This window comes from Asterias rubens, chromosome 8, assembly GCF_902459465.1.
Source record: "Asterias rubens chromosome 8, eAstRub1.3, whole genome shotgun sequence".
Taxonomy (NCBI): Eukaryota; Metazoa; Echinodermata; class Asteroidea; order Forcipulatida; family Asteriidae; genus Asterias; species Asterias rubens.
This window is the reverse complement of record NC_047069.1, coordinates 17459130-17479381: the sequence shown is the minus strand read 5'-3', so window position 1 is coordinate 17479381 and position 20252 is coordinate 17459130. Positions and strand designations below refer to the sequence as shown.

Genomic DNA, 20252 nt, shown 5'->3' with positions numbered 1-20252 from the left:
GTTCCTCAAAATGAAATAAAAATAATTGTGGTCTTTGTGTTGGCAAAGAAGATAACATTTTAACTTTGAAAACTTTTGAAAACGATGCCACACGAATTGGTTTTGTTTTTGAAATTTGCTGTGGAAAAAATAATATGGCAAGCTAGCACATTTTGTCGACTGTATTACTACCAACAGAGGGCGTGTTTTCGCCACACAACATCTTGATTACAAACCTTTTATGTACATCAAACATCTTTTTAAGTTTGTGGCTTAGATGAAAGTTTTTGTAAAAACTGTCTAATAGTGTGCCTTTGGGGCTGTTCAGTTTCAACATGGGGCATTTTCGGTACAGGTACACTGCAGTGTACCGAAAACACTCCATGTTGAAACTGAATAACAGTGCACTGGCCCTTTAAAATGGCAATTTTGTTTTCTAGAGAGTATCCAGCACTGGAGACTTTCGCTCCCTCCCTCCTCCCTTATTGTGATTGTTTTCAATACGTATTGGACTCTGCTTCTAAATTGAAATAAAAAAAAGGCTGACTTGTATTGTCTCCGATAAAAAATATGCCCTGGATGTGGATCTTGGGACTCAATATTCTAAGGGAGCGGACCCCTTTCAAATGACTCTCTCAAGTGTGACGACGAAATACCGCATGCAGCGAGGAGCAATGTAAGGCCCGTGAAATGCTATGTGGTATGATGATGAGGTAGTAGACGAACTGGTGACTGGACATGGCCGGACCATGGCTGTACTGACTTGGGAAAAGGACAGCAGCAGTTTGTGGATGGACCACTAGAAATACGTCAGGTGAGTTTCACATTTCTAATGTCGTAACCTTCTCCTTCCAAACACGCCTTATTCTACTTCACGTTGGGACGAGTGCCATTCGTTATGAACTGAACTCTGACCAAACGAAATAGACTTCAAATCAACAGAGGGCAGCATTGCTTTCCACCGCGGACTCAACTATCGTGGGGTTTTCCCTATAATACACCTTTGGCTGCAGGTCTCATATTGATTGAGCGCGGTACTTGCTTGAGGGCCACAGTCGAAGCTACAACAAAAAAACGAGGTTTGGAAAATACCAACTGATTCTTACATAAAACCTTCATTTAATCTAATAACTTTTTTGTAATACAGAACCAAATTAAAACAAACCTACTGTAGTATTGTGTAAATCCCCCCCCCCCCCCCCGTTTAACTTATATCAATATTGGGACAAATCATCAATTCTCAAGCCATCCATTGCAGACAGTCCTCTTATTCTCAAAGTTCATCCTCCCGCTTTATCCTATCACTCCCTTTTTTGTTAAAGACATTGGACACCTTTGGTAATTGTCAAAGACCAGTCTTCTAACTTGGTGTATCTCAACATATGCATAAATTAACAAACCTGTGAAATTTGAGCTCGATTGGTCATCGGAGTTGCGAGATAACTTTGAAAGAAAAAAACACACTTGTCACACGAAGTTGTGTGATTTCAGATGCTTGATTTCGAGACCTCAAATTCTAAACTTGAGGTCTCTAAATCAAATTCGTGGAATATTACTTCTCTTTCGAAACCTACTCCACTTCAGAAGGAGCCGTTTCTCACAATGTTTTATACTACCAAGCTCTCCCCATTGCTGGTTACCAAGTGAGGTTTTATGCTAATAATTATTTTGAGTAAACTACCAATAGTGTCCACTGCCTTTAACTTTTGCCATGATCATTTTGCTCAGTCCATCACTCGCCTCTTTTCAAATTATCGTCTCACATAATCAAATTTATACTCTTAAATCCCTTTAACACACTCACCAAGCATCCAACATTATCTATCCACAAACGTATACCTACTCAGACACAAACACAATTCTATCCAAAACAGGTGCAGACACACTTTTTACACATGTTGGTGCTGAAAACGAATTAGACTATGTCATTGCTAACTGTAATGGTGCCCTCTCGTGGTTAACTTTGGCAATTTTGTTCATATTATAAAACAATTTTTTTTACAGAGGCCGTTGCTACCTACTCATAGGGCTCAAACAGGGTTACCCCCTTTACAGTCCATACGGGTGTAGGCTTGGGTATCATCAGTCCGAAGCCTGGCCGGTAGAACAGAAAGCACTACCTCCCCAAATTTGCGTAGAAAGTGTCACGACCGGGATTTGAACCCACACAAAAAATTTGCTTAAGCACGAAAATAGCTCGCTTATTTTACATTTTGCTTTTGACTGGTATTTTGCTTTTGACTGGTATTTAGCTGTTGTTTACTTAGCATAACAATTGAGTGGAGTCTTGGCCGGTAATCTGATTTTACTAAGCAGTGAATGTTTTGCTTAAGCAAAATTTGGTGCTTAAGCAGCTCTATGAAATTGGGCCCAGAGCTTGAATCCGGTGCTCTCCTTAACGACTCGGCCATGACACGCCTATCAAAACTATTACATGTACTATGGCCGTGACCGGGGTCGGCCATTATGAAAAGGTCTTTAATGAAACGTAGCCGTTTTAGCTATCGACCATAGCCGTAGCCACAAGCCTTATCCATAGCCGTAGAAATAGATCTAGCCATAGCCGTAGCAAAAGTCAATTGATTCAGACAAGGCCAACAAAATGGTAGCCCGAATTATGACATCACATTTTGAGGCTTCATGTGATGAACGCCAGATGCCGGCTTTTAGCGTAGTATTACGTACCAGCAGTTAACTTTAATTAAACTTCTTTAAAACCATTCCTGTACTACTACTGGATTTTGTTCCGGAATGTTGCAATTTTTCAAACTAACTAAGCTTTTACGGCAATGTGACACACTCGCCTTCCTATTTCCAATCTCTCTAAACCTTTTCTTATCTCACTTTTTCTTCAAAACAATCCACAAAACAAAAACACCATGCATGACGATCATCCTGCAAAGTAAGGTCCAGTAAAATATGACATTTGTTGCACAGTGGTAAAACTGCCTTTTGTGATGCTCCACAGTGCAACGTGTTCAAATCCCAGCAGAACTGAATATCTGGCTCAAAAAACGTCCAGTTAAAAACTGAGCCACAGAGGGGGCTATACACTGGACTGTCATCGAGTTGAAATACTTACCAAACGATTCATAAAAGGATGAGTAGACCACTAGCCATTAACAATCCAAATCATAGTTATCTGTTCAATCTCGCGTACCAGTAAAATAATCAGCTTGTGTGTTCATTTATGATTTACAAAATGCTGTGTTTTCAATAGAATACTTGATTATGGTTCAATTAAAATAGGCTATAGCTATTTACATAATATGATCGCTGTAATATACAACTCAGTTCCAAGATGCGAATATTGATCCAATAAAGTGGAAATCACCCCCTCTGTTGATGGGGTCTTGTGCCAAGTTGATTTGATCCTGCAATCGACGGTTGGTGTAGCCTGAACGTCTGACGTCATTCTTCGAGGCTCGTGAATAACGCCAGAGACCGGTGTCGGATGCAATTGTGTCCGCCATGCAATACTGCCCGCTCCGGACACGATTGCATATGCAAAACCAATCGGCGGACATTTATTGCATATGCCGTTATGTTCTCCGGATAGTATTGCATAAGGACATAATTGCATGCAACAAAACCGGCGTGTAGTTTGACCTCCCTCATTTCACATAGAGATACGCGATGACAGGCGACAGTACTGATACTGTTTGGGCATGGAAAGTTCAGGTCACTGCATGTATCCAATGATATCATTGTATCCAATGGAATCACTGGATCTACCGGCGGGACCTGTCTTTATCCGCTCAGTCTACGGTTGGTTTAAACTTTTCAAATAAAGTCGCAGGATTGGACGTGATTGAGGGCGTCCTTCTCATTTTCCATCGGTGACTGATACTTCTTATGATCACATAAATCAAGCTAACTCGGTTTTCAAAGAATGTTCGTGGTGGAACGATTTTGTTTTTCAAATCCTGGTTTCGAGTGTGTCCGGTCCTCCGACGGGCTTCCGGAACGCAGAGCCGTTCCGTGTGTTGTAGGAGTGGCTAGCTCCTGAATGGAACGACACTCGGCGGAGTCCTAAAAAAACCGGCGGGCAATGACACAGCATCCCGTTGACAAAGCTCTTGGTTTCTTTCCTGAACGTCGGACTCATCAGATAATAGATTATGGTACTAATGACTGCATTCAACATGGCGATGCTTTCGATGACGTAGTACAGGGAATAGAAGTGTGGTACCGTCTCGTGCCATTCTTCCTGATAGTAATTCATGGCGAGGTTGTATCCGTGGTACGGAGCGTAGCAGAGAAAGAAAGCCACTACGACAGTGATAAGCATTGGAATCGTCTTCTGCTTCCGGACCATCATGATCTCCCGGTGCCTCGCCGTGACTTGCCCCGGTGGTGTCCGGTGCGTCCAGAGCTTGACGGCGATACTGAAGTAGATGAACCCCATGGTGTAGATGGGAACCAGGAACTCGGCCAACGTGATGAAGATAGCGTACCCTTTAGCAGCATTGACGTTGGACCAACCTTCGAAGCACATACGGACCGTTCTACCCTGGCAGTTGACGGTTGGTGGTGAGGTAGTTAAGTAGATTGGTGTGGGTAAGGCAATGATGAAGGATACCAGCCAGATTGCGAGGACTATCGTGACGAGTCGACCCTTCTCCATCCTGGGCCGGAGTGGCTTGAAAATACCGTAATATCTGAAAAATATTGACACAGACAGATACAATGATAAGATGGTGTTTCTGATATAATTCCATTAAAATTCCAATAAAATCGCAACAGTGACTTTATCGAGATATAGTATAAAAAAATAATAATAATAACAACACCCACTCAATGTAAATTTGGTGTGCGAAAATACCACGTGTTTATCTATAGCTGATGGGTAGACGCACACCAATACATTGATACCTGACCATGCCATGCCTTAAATCCCATAATCCCATAAACGTACATTCCCTAAAGAAATCGGACAACAAAAAAGTTATCATCGGTAAGAGTTTTGCAAGTTCAAAATAACGAAATCTTTTATACCAATTATCAACCATATTTTTGTCGCCTTTCAAATTATGGTTTCTTTATCAATAGCAAGCTCACTGCAACATTTTAGTTTACCATCAAGGGATTAAAAACTGAAACAAAGTTCATAATATAGCGGTTAGATAACAGACGGATGACAATGCTCTATCAATCAACTCTGCAACCGGGTCGTTCATCATAACATCTTCAGAATTAAGAAAGATATATTCTACAGAGGGCGCTGTGTACGCTCACTGGACTGGTCGAAAACAAATCATGCCTGTGTTTCAGGGGAAACTGTCCCGCGGAGATTCTATCTCCACATATGGGAAATTAACATGGGCTGAAGGAGGTTGGTTCAAAAGAGGGCGCTGTCACAAGAATTTGACGATAGTTCGACGTACGGGGAGACCGAGTCCCTGTCACGCCTTATCGTAAGGGAAGTCTGTCCCCCAAAGAATCTATATCTCCCCACATAATGGGAAATTAACACGAGCTGAAGTAGGTTGGTTCAAAAGAGGGTGCTGTCAAAAGAAGTTTGTACTTTATTCGCCGTACGGGGGACAGAATAACCTGGGGAACACAATCCCATGCCATACCGTTAGTGTACACTCATTAGTTGCGCCAAAGAGACCCTATGGCACGTATCAAGTTACCATTAGGTCCCAACCTATTGCACTTTCAAACTCAATAATGCTTAGGGGTATAGGTTTCATCATCTATATCGAGCCATTCTTTCATCTATTTCATCCTTCCAGTCATTCCAATACATTAAAGAAAGGTGTTTAATTATAGTCCGGTTTTTAGGTTCAATCGAGATCCTTAAATTTACCAACTTTTTCATTCCATCAGGTAAGGCGAAGAAGATGAACGGCACTTTAAAAACGACACATTCATGGCGCCCGTTTTGTCCACTTTGCTTACATGCCCGTCTGAGACTGTTTTGGTTTAATCTAAATGTGTCTCACCTGTGGAGATGTTACACACTTGCTGACAAGTGAACGAGCTTCTTTAAATGGGTCAGGATTTATTGCGTGAGAAACAGCGATCGGCGCATCGTCTTAAAGGCACTGCAGCCGATTTCACGAAACGCTAGGATTAATCATACTCCGAGTTTAATAGGACGAGTAACTCGTCATATAACTTAGGATGGGTTCAATTCGTCCCAAACTGCTTTGGATACGGAACTTAACTCGTCTAAAGTCCTAAGATTAATTTTAAGTTTTGAAGAGTTTTGTTATGTCGACGGCTGGACACTTTGGGTAATTACTCAACATTATTGTTAGCATGAAAACTTATTTGGTAACGAGCAATGGAGAGCTGTTGATAGTATAAAACACTGTGAGAAACAGCTCCCTCTGTAGTAACGTAGTTTTTGAGAAAGTGTTAATTAAAAATACTTCAGACCTGAAGCCTCTTTAGGCATCTAAAGCAGACAAGTGCACCGCGGGTGTTTCTCCTTTCATTATTGTCTTGCAACTTCGATGACCAGAGTCCAAACTTTTACAGATTTGTTATATGCATATGTTGGTATACACCAAGTGAGAATACTGATCTTTGACAACAATTACCAAACGTGTCCAGTGCCTTTAAAGAGGAAACAGGCTTGATGTGGTGGTAGGATTTAATGTCTATAATCCAGCCGCTTGAGGAGGAAATATCATACATTTAAATCGATAGGATTATTAGGTGTAACAAGTCGCCACGTTGAGTGCATCCAAACGCGTAAAATAATGCATGATATGTTAGTGGCAGGTGGTTTGGGCCCCGTGGCACAGAAAGTGCAGTTACGTGAAATATGTACTTTCTGGATGGAAACAAATATTAATATCTGCAATGCGTACCTTATATAAAAAGGATAATGGCACTTTGGAAAAATGCATTATTTTTTGCCGAGGCCTAAAGTTTCGCATTAAAAAAACCCTCGACCTTTGCAATTCTAGAGCAGTGTCATACCAACTAGACCTGGTTGGTGTTCGACTTCTTCAGTGTGTAGCCTTCTTAAAACTACATGAATGTGACATTAGGCCACGGAAGTTTAACTTTTAGGACCTTTACATCGACATGTTGACCAATTTTAATTTGTTGTGTAGCAGGTTGATAATTGTTTACGTAATAATTAGTTTACAAGAACCTCCGGAAATTTTTGAGAACCAAACGAGTATATAAATGATGGAAAGTGCACAAAGTATTACCTAAATTATAATTATCTACAACATATTCTTCTTTGAGTCCGATACTTTCCAGATAATGTATTATTTGACGAACTGACTACATGCATGTATTCCGTGTAAAACCCTTTCTACATTAAAAAACAAAACATGATGAAAAAGAATTACCGATGGGTAAGTTTAAAGGAACACGTTGCCTTGGATCGGTCGAGTTGGTCTTCTTTGAAAAGCGTTTGTAACCGTTTGTTACAAAATGCATATGGGTAGAAAGATTTTGTAAAAGTAGATTAATACATTGATCCACACAAACATGCCCCGAAATTGCACGGTTTTCCTTTTACTTCGTCGACTAACACGGTCGGCTATTTATGGGAGTCAAATTTTTGACTCCCATAAATGGCCGACCGTGTTAGTTCGCAAAGTAAAATAAAAACCGCGCAATTTCGAGGCAAATTTGGTGTGGATCATTGTATTCTACTTTTGAAACATCTTTCCAACCAACTGCATTTTATAAGAAACGGTTACAAACGCTTTTTATATACCAACTCGTCCAATCCAAGGCAACGTGTTCCTTTAGGAAAAATTAAGAGTGGTAGAGAAATAAATTTATGAGAGCATTTCTTCAGAAATTGATGTGTTTGATGATTAAACGTAACTGTTCCTTTCACTTTATCGCCCAGCGGGGAGATTGCTTATTATTCTCCATCTCTTGTCCATATTTTGTAATAATTTTCCCGGTTATGACGAGATTTAATTTCAACTGATGAAAAATCTCACGATTGTTTGTGTTTTGAACGATTGCGCAAGATTCTTCAAAAGATATAATTGCTGTTTGTTTTCCTTTCTTTAAATTATTTATCCTTGCGTCGATTGAAAGTTAGTTGACATCAAAACAATTAGGTAGTAAACTTCACCAAAACAATCAACATGTATTTGTGCAGTGAGATGAGATGATGTTACTAATAGATTTAATTTATTAACAGAAAGGTAATTTTACTAAAAGAAATGTCGAATTAGATTCATTTAAACGTGTTTTACGATTCAGAGATTCAATAACATACAGCAATGGCCCCTAGCGATTTGACGATAGTCGGTTCATAAAGCAAGAAAGAGACTATGTTCACGCTAGCTCAACGGTGTGTGCGACTGCTAGATTATTCATTGGTATTAACCGAATTTCGAGACGGATTGGGAAAGGATGAGCTTCTCTTCTGACGCTGATGAAATAAAACCTGTGGAATTATTTTATTGTTTACAGAAAGAGCCAATAATCAGCCGACTGCCAGTGAGCAATAATGTGTCATAGAGTGACGGATGTACTATTGTCGGGGTAGAGTATTGAAGCGATATTATGTGCCAAAAAGCAGAGAGAGAGAGCGAGGTGAGCAAATTAAAATGTGTTCTCCTCGTACCCAAGTTTACAACTCTGACATATAATAGACGATGTGACCATTTAAACATTTAAACCGCCCTCTGTTGACAAAACACTGTACACGTCATGTTTCGCCAGGCAAAAAGACGCGTAGTCGTGGTAAGATTGCATACACTTTCTAGCTGGCTGCCAAAACACAAAGGTTTTGCCCGGCGGTATGCGCGCGAATCATGTTACGGTTTTCGAGTGACGTCAGAGGTCACATGGTCTATACTAACTGTTATAATTATTGTAAAACCTCAGACTGAAGACAATAGCGGCATTTTTTTTACACCTCAATAAGCCACGTCAATATTGATTAAGGCCCAATCGGTAAGGCAGAAAATAGTGATTGTGTAACACCAGTCACAACGATGTATTACATTTTGGCTAGTAACCTGTTTTTGTTGTACAATTTCTGGGGTTGGCCACAAAAGCTCTGAAAGATATATACATCCTTATGTTAACATTGACTTACTTGGTCATTAAACAGAATTAATTTATTTCTGCCTTTTTCATTGGTTTAGAGCGCGTCACATGATATGTCTTAGTTTTTACTAGAAACGGCGGCCGTCACACACGGCGTGCAGTACCCAAACAGACGTCTTTTTACCCAACTCGAACCAAATCAGTTGTGCATCTGTGTATCTGAAACTGACTTGTATCTGATGATCCAATTAAATCCATTGTTTGGAAATGGAATTCACTGAATATAACAGGTGTGACTTGCCAGAAGTAAAAGGATGTTTTATTTTGGCCTCTTTCTCTTGTTTTCCAAACATTGCCGTTTAATGTTGTGATAAAATATGATTACAATGTGATCATCTTTATTCCAGTATGGTTTGTGACGACACAAATGATTGGCAAAAAAATTCAGATTATTTTCAAGTGTGCAACCCCTTTTAGTATTATTTTTTCGTTCATGCTTTACACGTAGCAGTTTCTGGCAAGACGCAGTCCGTCTATCGCTATGTTGGAAATGTACCATCGACGAGGAAATCAAAGTTCCTCAAAGACGTAATTTAATCAAAAATCGAGGAAATACATCAGGGACTGTTCTGATCGGAAGTATTTTACCTGCTTTTGCTGCATTCGACGTTTTCAATACGGAAGTAATATAAAATACGGATTTGACACAAATATCCAATTGACTGAGTCTGAGTGAAGACTCAGTTGTTTAGTCTGAGATCCTTGGACCGATTTATAACCGAATTAGCCTAAATTCTGTTAAAAGCAATTCAAATCAACAATAATTGCGCCATTGATATATTAAGGTTATTCATTTTGGTTTTACCAATATCCCCTATGCAAATTTGAAATCTATATTTAGGTTTTAATGGAACCAATAGAATCATAATTATACTGCCTCCATTGTTTCTCTTCTACATTGCTTATAAATTGAAAATTAGGACAAATTAAAGTGAAAAAAATGCGGCCATCTTGAAATTCAAATTGGCGGCTGAAGACGCACAAATCCAGCTGAATTAATCAGAAATATAGAGCTGACTGTGTGTTTTTATCAAGTTATACAATTCCAATGACAAAATTCCGAAGGATGCTCAAAAATGGAAATGAATAGTTTCAATCTAGGACACGGCTGCTTATAACAGTCAGGCCAAAATCTCCAGAGAGATAACGAGAATTGAAACACTGTCAAAGATAATTGAAGTAAATCAGATTATTCGTGACTTACGATTTAGATGAAATGTGAAAGGTTGGTTGATGGTGTTTTGGATTGAAACTAGAGGATGAGAATGAATCATAAATTCCTCGAAAAGGAGCATTTTGAGACCCACATCTCTGTTGCTCAGTTCAATTTAAAGGCACTGGACTCTTGTGGTAATAATCGAATACCAGTATTCTCACTTGGTTTGTTCAACATATGCATAACAATTAAAAAGCTGTGAAAATTTGGGCCTGATTTGTCATCAAAGTTGCAAGGAAATGTTGAAAGAAATTCATTGGACGCAGTCCGTCAATGATATAGCATGGAGACATATATCCCATTCGTTAAAAGGGGATCCGATGAAATATCCCATGAGAATAGGTATGACCTGGGCCGATGGATGCTGTGTTTCAGAGCGAGCGTTTTTAGAAAACAACCTATAACCATAAAACCTTTGTTTGAGGTTGTTGTTCGACTTGCTTGAGATGTTTTTGTCGAAGCTTTATCTCCTGGATTTAATGATTGATTGGATTATTAGCCTGCGGTATTACCCGTGGGGAGATTTTTTGTGTTTTTCCAAGCTATTTGAGTGTTTCTCTGTTTTTGTAATTTGTTTTTGTTTTAATATTCTTCTTCTTCTGTTTTTTGTTTAAACCTCAGTCATATAACTTCAGTTGTTTCCATAAACTAAATAATTTAACAATCTTCTGAACAATATTATTTTAGAAATAGCGAGTTTCTCTAGACGGACCAGACCCGAACTAGATAATACACTTAATTCCAAATTACTTAGAAAATAATTACTTTTTCAAAGAGTGCCACTTTAACTCTATAGGCCCTACTTGACGTCGACAAAGAGCTATAACTATAAATAGGGCTATTGGAGCTGGAACTAGAACTATAACAAAAGCTTGAAGTAGAACTATTTATTCCATGCGAACAAGAAACGTTTTTTAAATGCCGGTATGCCAATTTGTAAGGTACACTTTTAATAACGTTTAAATTTAGCTTCATTTCACATTAATGTTCTGTAAACAAACGAACGCTGTCATGTTTAGTTGTTATCACAAGAGTGACAGGAGCAGGGATTTGTCGAGGAACAAAACGCTCAGTGCCTTGCATCAATCAAGATAATTACTTTACTATGATCAAGACTCAGTAAATTGCTCATCTTCGGTGAAATTAAATTGATAGGAAGTCACCCATCTGTAACAAAGAGTATGGTCGGAATGATATATGGGCCAATAACCTTCTGTGGCTATTGTATTACGAGAAATATGATATTCCATCATTATAAACCTCCATTGAAGTTGTTTTCTTCTTGCATCTAATGAAATAGCCTTCGCTACGAAAGATCACGCAGATATTTATTTGAATAAGGTTTATAAATGTACCTGACTAAAACAGGTAGGGGCCTACCCGCTACTTTTTATTTTCGTTTTTTTTTAAATAATTGATAGTCAACATTCAACGTCCCCCTCCCACCCTATATCTGACGTCACACTTCGAGGCTCATGAACAGCGCCATAGAGTGACCGGTAGCCTAGGTCAGTCCTCACCCCATCCTCACCTTTCACCTAGATTCATATCCAGGCGACCGAAAGAAAGTGTAGACTTGATGACAAGTCGTTAGGCGCTTTCTATTTGTCTGCCGTTCATGCAACAGTCACAGTGCGATGTTACACATGCAACAGTCGTAGGTAGCGTGAGGCAGCTAACACACACATACTGGGATCGAGGGTGTGTGTATCGTCCCCGTAGCTACGCCGCGCTGTAACTACACACCGCGCTTAACAATTACCGTCTTGACTTCAAGACTACCGAAAGTGCAGCTGTGCCTGTATCAACTCGGACCAATGAAAACACAAATATGTAAAGTTACGTCACTGCACGTTTATCCAATGACGTCGTTGTATCCAATGAAATCACTGGATCTGAATAGCAGGTAACTGTCTTTATCCTTGCAGAAACAGACAGGGGACCAGTGTACAGAACCATAAGATAATGGTTAAAATGGTGAGATGGAGATTTTGATCTTGATAAGATTGTAATGATGGAGCCATCCCTGCCATGGGATCTCATGGGATCTCACGGGATCCCTTGGATCTTTCGGATCTGGCCGTAGCTGTTTGGTCAGCTCTCCAGCTGGTTTGTAAATAAGGTCTAGATGCATAATTAAACATGTTGTGAAACTTGGTCAATGAAGGATCTACACACACTCTTGCTTCCGACCATGGTTCCACAAAAGGCTGCCTTCAAACAGGAGAAATTGAGGCTTTGATCCTATTTCCCGAGGCCGGAGGCCAAGCCAAACGGGAACCTCCTCTGGCCACTCTTAATTTACTCACAGACCCGCGCGGAGATAGTCGTGCAACAGTGACAAAATTATGCCAGTCCATCTCAATTAACAATAATTTATAAATAATTTTAATAACAGTCCATGTTTTTGTTCTATTTTCTTTTAAATTGAATTGTTTTACATTCATTTGACTGTTCACATCGTGGGGAGGTAGTGCTTTTTGCTCTACTAGCCATTAATGATACCCAAGCCTACATCCGAATGGACTGTAAAGGGGGTATAAACTTGAGTACAGGTGGCAACGGCCCCGGAAAAAAAAATCAAATGTAGCCCACATCTTTAAATGGCCTTAAATTAGAGGGTGCTGAATTGAAACAAGTCAAAAATTGTAAGCAATTTACCCGCAAATGACGCACACGCGATAGCATATAATTTGCCGTTTAACGCCTTCATCATTGAACGCCAACTGACCGTGTTTCAGCCAATGAAAAAACAGAACGAACAAGGGATATATGGGCCGCGTCCGAATAGACCCTTCCCATGAAATATGTAAATTGCACATAGCGCGTGCGCACTAACGTTTTGGTTGGCAAAATGAGGGAACATCGCGCTGTTTTGTACACGGCTAATGGGTGCGTGACGCAGACGCGTTTGCGCGTCTGCTTAGTGCACAACTCTATGGTGTTTGCCAACCAACAGGGTCTGTACGCATGCGTGAATGTAATTAGCATATTTCATGGGAAGGGTCCATTGGCTACACCTATACGGCTACGGCTAAGTTTTCGCGTCATTGTGCATTGAAGTAGCCGGCTTATCAGATACGAATTTATCAATGCATATACTAAATACACTTTAATTCTACCATTGTTTGCATTGATGATTGACGGATCATTGGCTTTAGGAGTCTATTTCTATACACACACACAGATTAGAAGTCACGATTGTGATGAATATTAAAATCACCTGGAGACCGTTGTTTAATAAGACAATGAGGCAGTGTTAGAGCCGGTAGTTGATTACACTGAAACACCATATTGAGTGTAAAGTCCAGATAGCATGACAGTTAGTTAATAAACTACAACATGACATTTAAAATCAGGCTAATTTATTCAGAATTATGCAAATATACATTACCCTTCTAAAGAGAAAAAGAGCGGTGGAGGAAAAGAAGAGGATTTTACTTTATCCCATAGATCTCCCTCGAGCCCCAGGATTATTATTCCATGCATATCCGGAGGATATGAGTCTTTACCTTTATGAATATTGTCTGCTTATTTTCCCGGAGAAATTCACAGGAATTGCAAAATGGTGATAGATTTAATAATATACACTGTGATAGATTTAATAATATACACTGTTGGAGACTCAATTTGAGCTTAATCGGTCGTCGAAGTTGCGAGATAATAATGAATTAAAAACACCCTTGTCACATGAAGTTCTGTGGTTTCAGATGCTTGATTTCGAGACCTCACATTTAATACTGAGGTTTCGAAATCAAATTCGTGGAAAATTAATTCTTTCTAGAAAACTACATTACTTCGGAGGGAGCCGTTTCTCACAATGTTTTATACTATCAACCTCTCCCCATTACTCGTTACCAAGAAAGGTTTTATGCTAATAATTAATTTTAGTAATTACCAATAGTGTCCAACGCTTTAAATTAATTTAAAATGTTTTTAATTAATAATGAAACTAAGTTCACAGTACAAATAGATTTAAACTGTGCAAAAAACAATCGTTTTGAATAACTATATTCAGTGCTTTTCAGAAAGATTCGAGAAAAGCCCTGTTAGTCATCACGCATGTTACGTCATAATGTGATGACTGCAGTGTAGCCGCTTTGTATGGAGGTATATAACAAAGCAAACTCCCACTCATTATATCAACGTAGTTTCAGATTGTATTGACGCAGAAAAGTTTTTAGCTTTTAAAAACCTTGAGTTCGGGTACTCATTTTCTGACGGACAATTACAAAAAAATAGTACAAATATCATAATTACATTTAAAAGACAGTTTAAGTATTAACCATTCCCCTTGAAAACTAATTCGTTAAAGTACTAGTTTAACTGCTATGTCAAGTGGGAAAATATAAATGACATTGCCAACTCATTTTAGGATAAAAACAAATTCTTTGTAAAATTGGCCACTTTTATAGAGCTGTCGGCTGATTTTGTACCTAATATACTGCGCAAGTCTCTATTTCATATCGCTTTTAACGAACAATTTAAACCTTCCGGCGCTTACTGTATAAAAATGAATAACGCCTTTAAGCTGGCTGCACAATATCTTGCTAGTTAGTTAAAAATGTTGCTCACCGTTAAGCAGCGGTAAATAATGAGTTTAGACAATATTTTAAACATCACATTTTCAGAGATAGATGTTTTTCTATTTCACCATTTTCAGAGCGCCGTGTCCTATTGTGTGAATTCGAAACGATTGATTATACACGAATAACTTTTGTGCTGGTATTTTGTATTCTGTTTGTACAATTTGAAAGCAAAAACAACTTGCCATGTTTTGCCCTATGAACACCTGGGGTTATCTTCCATTTCTGACGTACTAAAAAAACCTTGAACGTGTACTATAATAATCACAAACAGTATCAAGTTACGTAGTGTAATAAAGTACTCAAGGAAGAACGAATTTCTTGTTCTATTTTGAGAGCTGGACGGATTTGTGTTTTAATCATTTCCAAAGTTACCTAAAGTGTTGTAATTTAGTCATGTAATTTAATATGTTCGATCTTTGTATGAACGGGGGTGGGGGAGGGGGGGGGGGCTGTTGGAGCGCCGGAGTTGTCTCACAGACATACGACGATTATTTATTGAAAGTCAACTGGCAAATATTGAGGCAGTTTTTGCTGTTGTGGATTTAGAGTTTGAAATTAACTGTGCAATAATGTGACCAGTTCAACAACACACTTTCTGTGGTTCGAGGCTCAGTCGTAACATTTGCTTTTTGGGCTCGAATTTCACGCCTGGATATGTGTGTAGGAATGAAATCGTGTTCCTGATGGCTGCCGATGGGCCGGGGTGCCAGGGTCACGCACTGCGGATGTTGGGATTCTAGGACGAGACGAAAGTCCCTTGGGCGAACAAGTTTGACGGGAAAAGGTTGCCAACCTCGATTTCAAAATGTGTTCGAGACAACTGCTTGATGATACTGGTATTGTAACTGGACTTGTGGATTTAGAGTTTAAAATTAACTGTGCAATAGTGTGACCAATTCAACGACACACTTTCTCGTTTGAGCCTCAGCCGAAACATTTTGCTATTTAGGTTTGAATAACATGCCTGAAATTCCCTGGAGTTGTAGAAAGGAAAATCGTGTTTCCGCTGATGTTCCGGGGAAGAACATTTTTGTTCAGCGTAGTTGCGGCAGAACCAACAGTGGGCAAAACAAATATCTCGGCCGGGGTCATGCAACCTGCGAATGTTGGATTCCAGGTCGAGACAAAAGCACCTTGGGCGAACAAGTTTGACGGGACATTGTGTGGTAACCTGGACGAGACACAATACTTGATGTTAATATAGGCTAAGGTTTTCTAAATTCAGGGATTTTCCTCACTCACCTGAAAACTTCACGTGTCATCTTTCGCCTATGTGGATTCGATGTTTCCATAACTAGAAATATTTATCTCTCGCTCTAGTTATTTTGTATTTGATCACCACACAATTATTTACTCGGGCAGTTTCCCTTGTGGTTTATTTACTTGCTTGAAATAATAAAAAGTCGCATCCTTATAGTTGATCCCTCTTTAGATCTTCTACCGCTTCGGGTTGTATCGTAGTTCGAGTGTGATCTCTGGCTACATGGCAGTTTTAACTGTTAAAACAGTCGCATGGCTTCTGACTGCCACCCCCATACAGAGATATAGACAAAATAGGGACATCGCCAACATAGGGTCTAGACTCGATTTCACAAATTCAATACAATCCATCGTAAGACAAAATATGGTGTTGCATTGTGACGCTACATATTACTAAGCAACTACGATTGGTTTGCAGTTACGACCAATCTCTTTTTGAAATCGGCCCAGATAGCTTTTTTGGGTAAATAAAGATATGGCACATTAATCCGTCGCAAATTCCGATTTATTCACTTTTATGATTCGTTCGACACAAATTCTTTCAAAAATAAATTACCAAGTCAGTTTTGTTTTCTAAAAGAGTCGGGGTGCTTCTGAAAACAACCTTTGGTTTCAACTCGACGTTTCGATCAGTATGCTCTGATCGTCTTCTGGAGAAAGCTGAGATTATCATTACATAGTGCACCATGCAAAGTTTCAAATCCTATACTTACGAGTCATTTTCTCTTGTGGTGTTTTTACTTGATCCTAAAAATTAAATGAAACCTCTCAAAGGAGTAAAACATTTTTTCAGACTTCATGTCTCGATTTGTTTGGAACTTCAAACAAACCTTCTACTTCGAGCATAACATTTCAAATTGACATAAGATTGATTTGTAAATAGCTTACAGTGTCCCATTACGAAACTTGTTACAAAACGACCATGTTTGCCAAACAGTGTGATCACTCAATTATTGTGACATTCAAGTTATAGTTAATGGTACTTACTGTTTGCGCATTCATGACCGAGTCATATACTCGTGGCGCCTGTTATGTTTCCATACTGCAAAATCTTAATGGACTCGGGCAGACCTGAAAAGAGTTTCTCGTTGAGCGAAAAGAATATCCGGGAGGTAGAAAAATATTCCTTATTTCCCCGTTTCCCGAAGACATGCATCAATAAACCCAATAATTTATCAAACATGTATCAAATATCACTATTAGACAACCGTATATTTCAGACTTGGACATAATTTTAAAGGATTGGACACGTTTAGTAATTGTCAGAGACCAGTATTTTCACTTGGGTGTATCTCAACCTATGCATACCATAACAAACCTGTGCAAACTTGGGCTCAATTGGTCATCGAAGATGCAAGAGAATAATGAAAGAAAAAACAACATTGTGCATTACTTTGTATTGCTTTCAAATGCATAATTAAAGGCTTTAGCTGAAGCATTTTATTATTTTAGCGAGACATTACTTCCTTCTAAAAAGCTACGTTCTTATAGCGGGAGCCGTTTTCATAATGTTTTATACTATCAAAAGCTTTCCATTGCTCGTTACCAAGTAAGGTCTATGCCAACATTTATTTTCAGTAATTACCAATAGTGTCCAGAGCCTTTTAAGAAAGTTTGTTAATGCACCATAGAGGACAATTTCCTATGGGGACAAAAAATCGAGTTCGTACAGGGAGTTGAGTGGGCGATTTAACGACGCGGCTTCTGTTTTACCGGAAATTTTCTGGCTGTTGTTTTTTCCTACTTCCATTTTGTTTCTTCATCTTCTTTTTATTTTCTAGTATGATGTGAGTTTGTTGGGAATCAGCTGCACAACAAAAATTAAAGTTGATAGTGCCTTTATTGCGGTTAATTTATCTTAGCCACGTACAATCGCCGCTGGTTGAAACCAAATGATTGAAATGAATGGTGCTTGAAATAGGCCTTATTGTTTTATATTATTTTATTTTAATCTTCGGACAAACATTAAAACAAGCACAGGTTGTCCAGGGAAGGGCAAAAGTAAAAAAAAAAAAAAAACTGTCATCAAAAAAGATGTGCCCTCCCATGGCATTTTATGAGTTTGGAAATCAGCATGATACAATGATTATTAGGGTATTTAATTTTTACATGATTATTATTGCTTAATAAAAAAAATTACCATCATGATCTGCCATTCCCATATCCGCTTCATACAAACAATTTGATTTGGATGTGAAATCTGGCGTAAATAATTACGTCACAATATTTCGATCTTTGGATAGAATATAAACCTTCTGACTGTGTCAACCCTTAAAGGCACTAGACATTAATTAGTAATTAATTAGTCAAAACAATTGTAAGCACACTATCATTTATTTTGTAGTACAAGCAATGGAGAGCTGTTGATAGTATACAACACTGTGTAAAACGGCTCCCTCTGAAGTAACGTAGTTTTCGAGAAAGAAGTAATTTCCACTACCATGTTTGAATTTGGTTTCGAGACCTCAGAATAAGATTTTATCAGGATCAATTAGTTTTGTGATTTACTTTAAGGCATCAGAAACTATTGGTAATTACTCAAAATAATGGTTAGCATAATACTCGTTTACTCTGTAATGAGCAATGGAGAGCTGTTTATATTATGTGTACATAAAACATTGTAAAAATGGCTCCCTCTGCAAAAGTAGTTTTTGAAAACGAGATAATTTCTCTATTTCTCAATCACATACTAAAGGACTTGAAGCCTTTTTAGGCATAGGGCCAATGCTGAAAGTATACAAATTGTGCAACAATTGTTTTTATTTCTTTCGTCATTCTCTTGCAACTTCGATGACCAATTCAGTCCAAGTTTTCACAAATTTATTATTTTCTGCATAGACCTATATGTTTGATACACCAAGTGAGAATACTGGTCTTTGACAAATTATTACCAAATAAACAGCTACGCATGTAGGACAGCCATAAGCCGATATAGGTGTGGGTTAGTACGTTATGGATGCAGTCCAAGTCCAGTGTGATTTTCAAAATTGCGAAGTAAAGCCTTGTTCACCCTACATGCGAATTGCGAAAGCGATCGGAAATAACTTGCGTCATAATTTCTAGGAAAACAGCGCGTATATTTAATGCTTGCGTCATCAAAATTTACTTTCCAATTTCTCCCTGCATGAATGTGGCTTTACAGTTTACAGAACAGCGCGCCATATTACAGAAAGGATTTTAAAAACAGTCTCCTCGACGGATAACTTTATCCACATTGAGCATCTTGGATTACATCTTCCGATCAGTAGTTACAGAACACCCCCAAATCCTGTCTTTTTTTGGCGCGTCTTTTTCCCGCCAAAATCTTATCTCCGTTCTGATCGAGACGATACGGGGATTGGTCGGACGTAAATCGGTACACAGCTGTCTCTAGCCATCGTAATGCCGTGACCCGAAACTCAATTTGGTGCACTGGGTTTGTATCATGGGGAAAATAGTGCAAGGGTTGATACGGTGTTAAATTCAAACGAGGAAGTTGGAATTAGTGGGAATCCGGGTTTTTTTTCCTAAGGAGATGATTGTAAAGAATAGCGACAACCGAGATAAACCGATTGGAATTATCTGAAGAAACCTTGAATGTAAAGTTGCTCTTGACATGGCAAGGCAGAAAATGGACAATAAAGAGTCTATTTTTATATTTATATGTGATCGATTTATCATGCTCTCTGTGTGTGTAATCTACTGCTGGCAAGAACCTATACGCTAGACACTATGTTGTGGCATATAAAAGAGACAATTTGTATGCACAGTTTACACAAATTATGGCAGTCTTTTTTTTAGAGTACATTCTCTTTTATCAGAAATATTCCTATTAATGAGTTATCTTCAAAGAATAGTTCACTCATGGATTAAAAAAATCATGTTCCTTTAACAGTCACTCTTATGACTAAAACCAAAAGACTAGATAAACATTACAATTAAAGATGCTGTGTCAGATTTTTGGCCGATTTGACCCAGGGGGTCGAGAAAGTTACAAGCTTTCATATGAGCCATTGCTCGAAAAAGTCCGCCAATAGTAGCAGTGAAATAAAGTGCTCAAAATTAGTTTTTGTCGCGTCCCGACAATATATCACGTGACCAATTCTTATGTGTTTTCTAAGAAACGTTTTAAAATTTTGTCATGGTTCCTGACCATTAAAAGTAAAAGTTAAACT

The 20252-nt window shown here is 38.7% G+C and overlaps 1 protein-coding gene across 1 annotated transcript in view; it reads right to left on the bottom strand.

Moving 5' to 3' along the window:
* Positions 1-2331: 2331 nt before the first annotated feature.
* LOC117294028 (prokineticin receptor 1-like) overlaps positions 2332-20252 on the bottom strand; it is a 29555-nt gene continuing 11634 nt past the window's right edge. Inside the window, exons 2-3 of the mRNA XM_033776541.1 lie at positions 4898-4902; positions 2332-4640 (exon numbers count right to left, since the gene is read on the bottom strand). Of these exons, the coding sequence (XP_033632432.1) occupies positions 3899-4640; positions 4898-4902 (747 nt within the window). The 3' untranslated portion in view covers positions 2332-3898. The remainder of the gene's footprint in view (positions 4641-4897; positions 4903-20252) is intronic.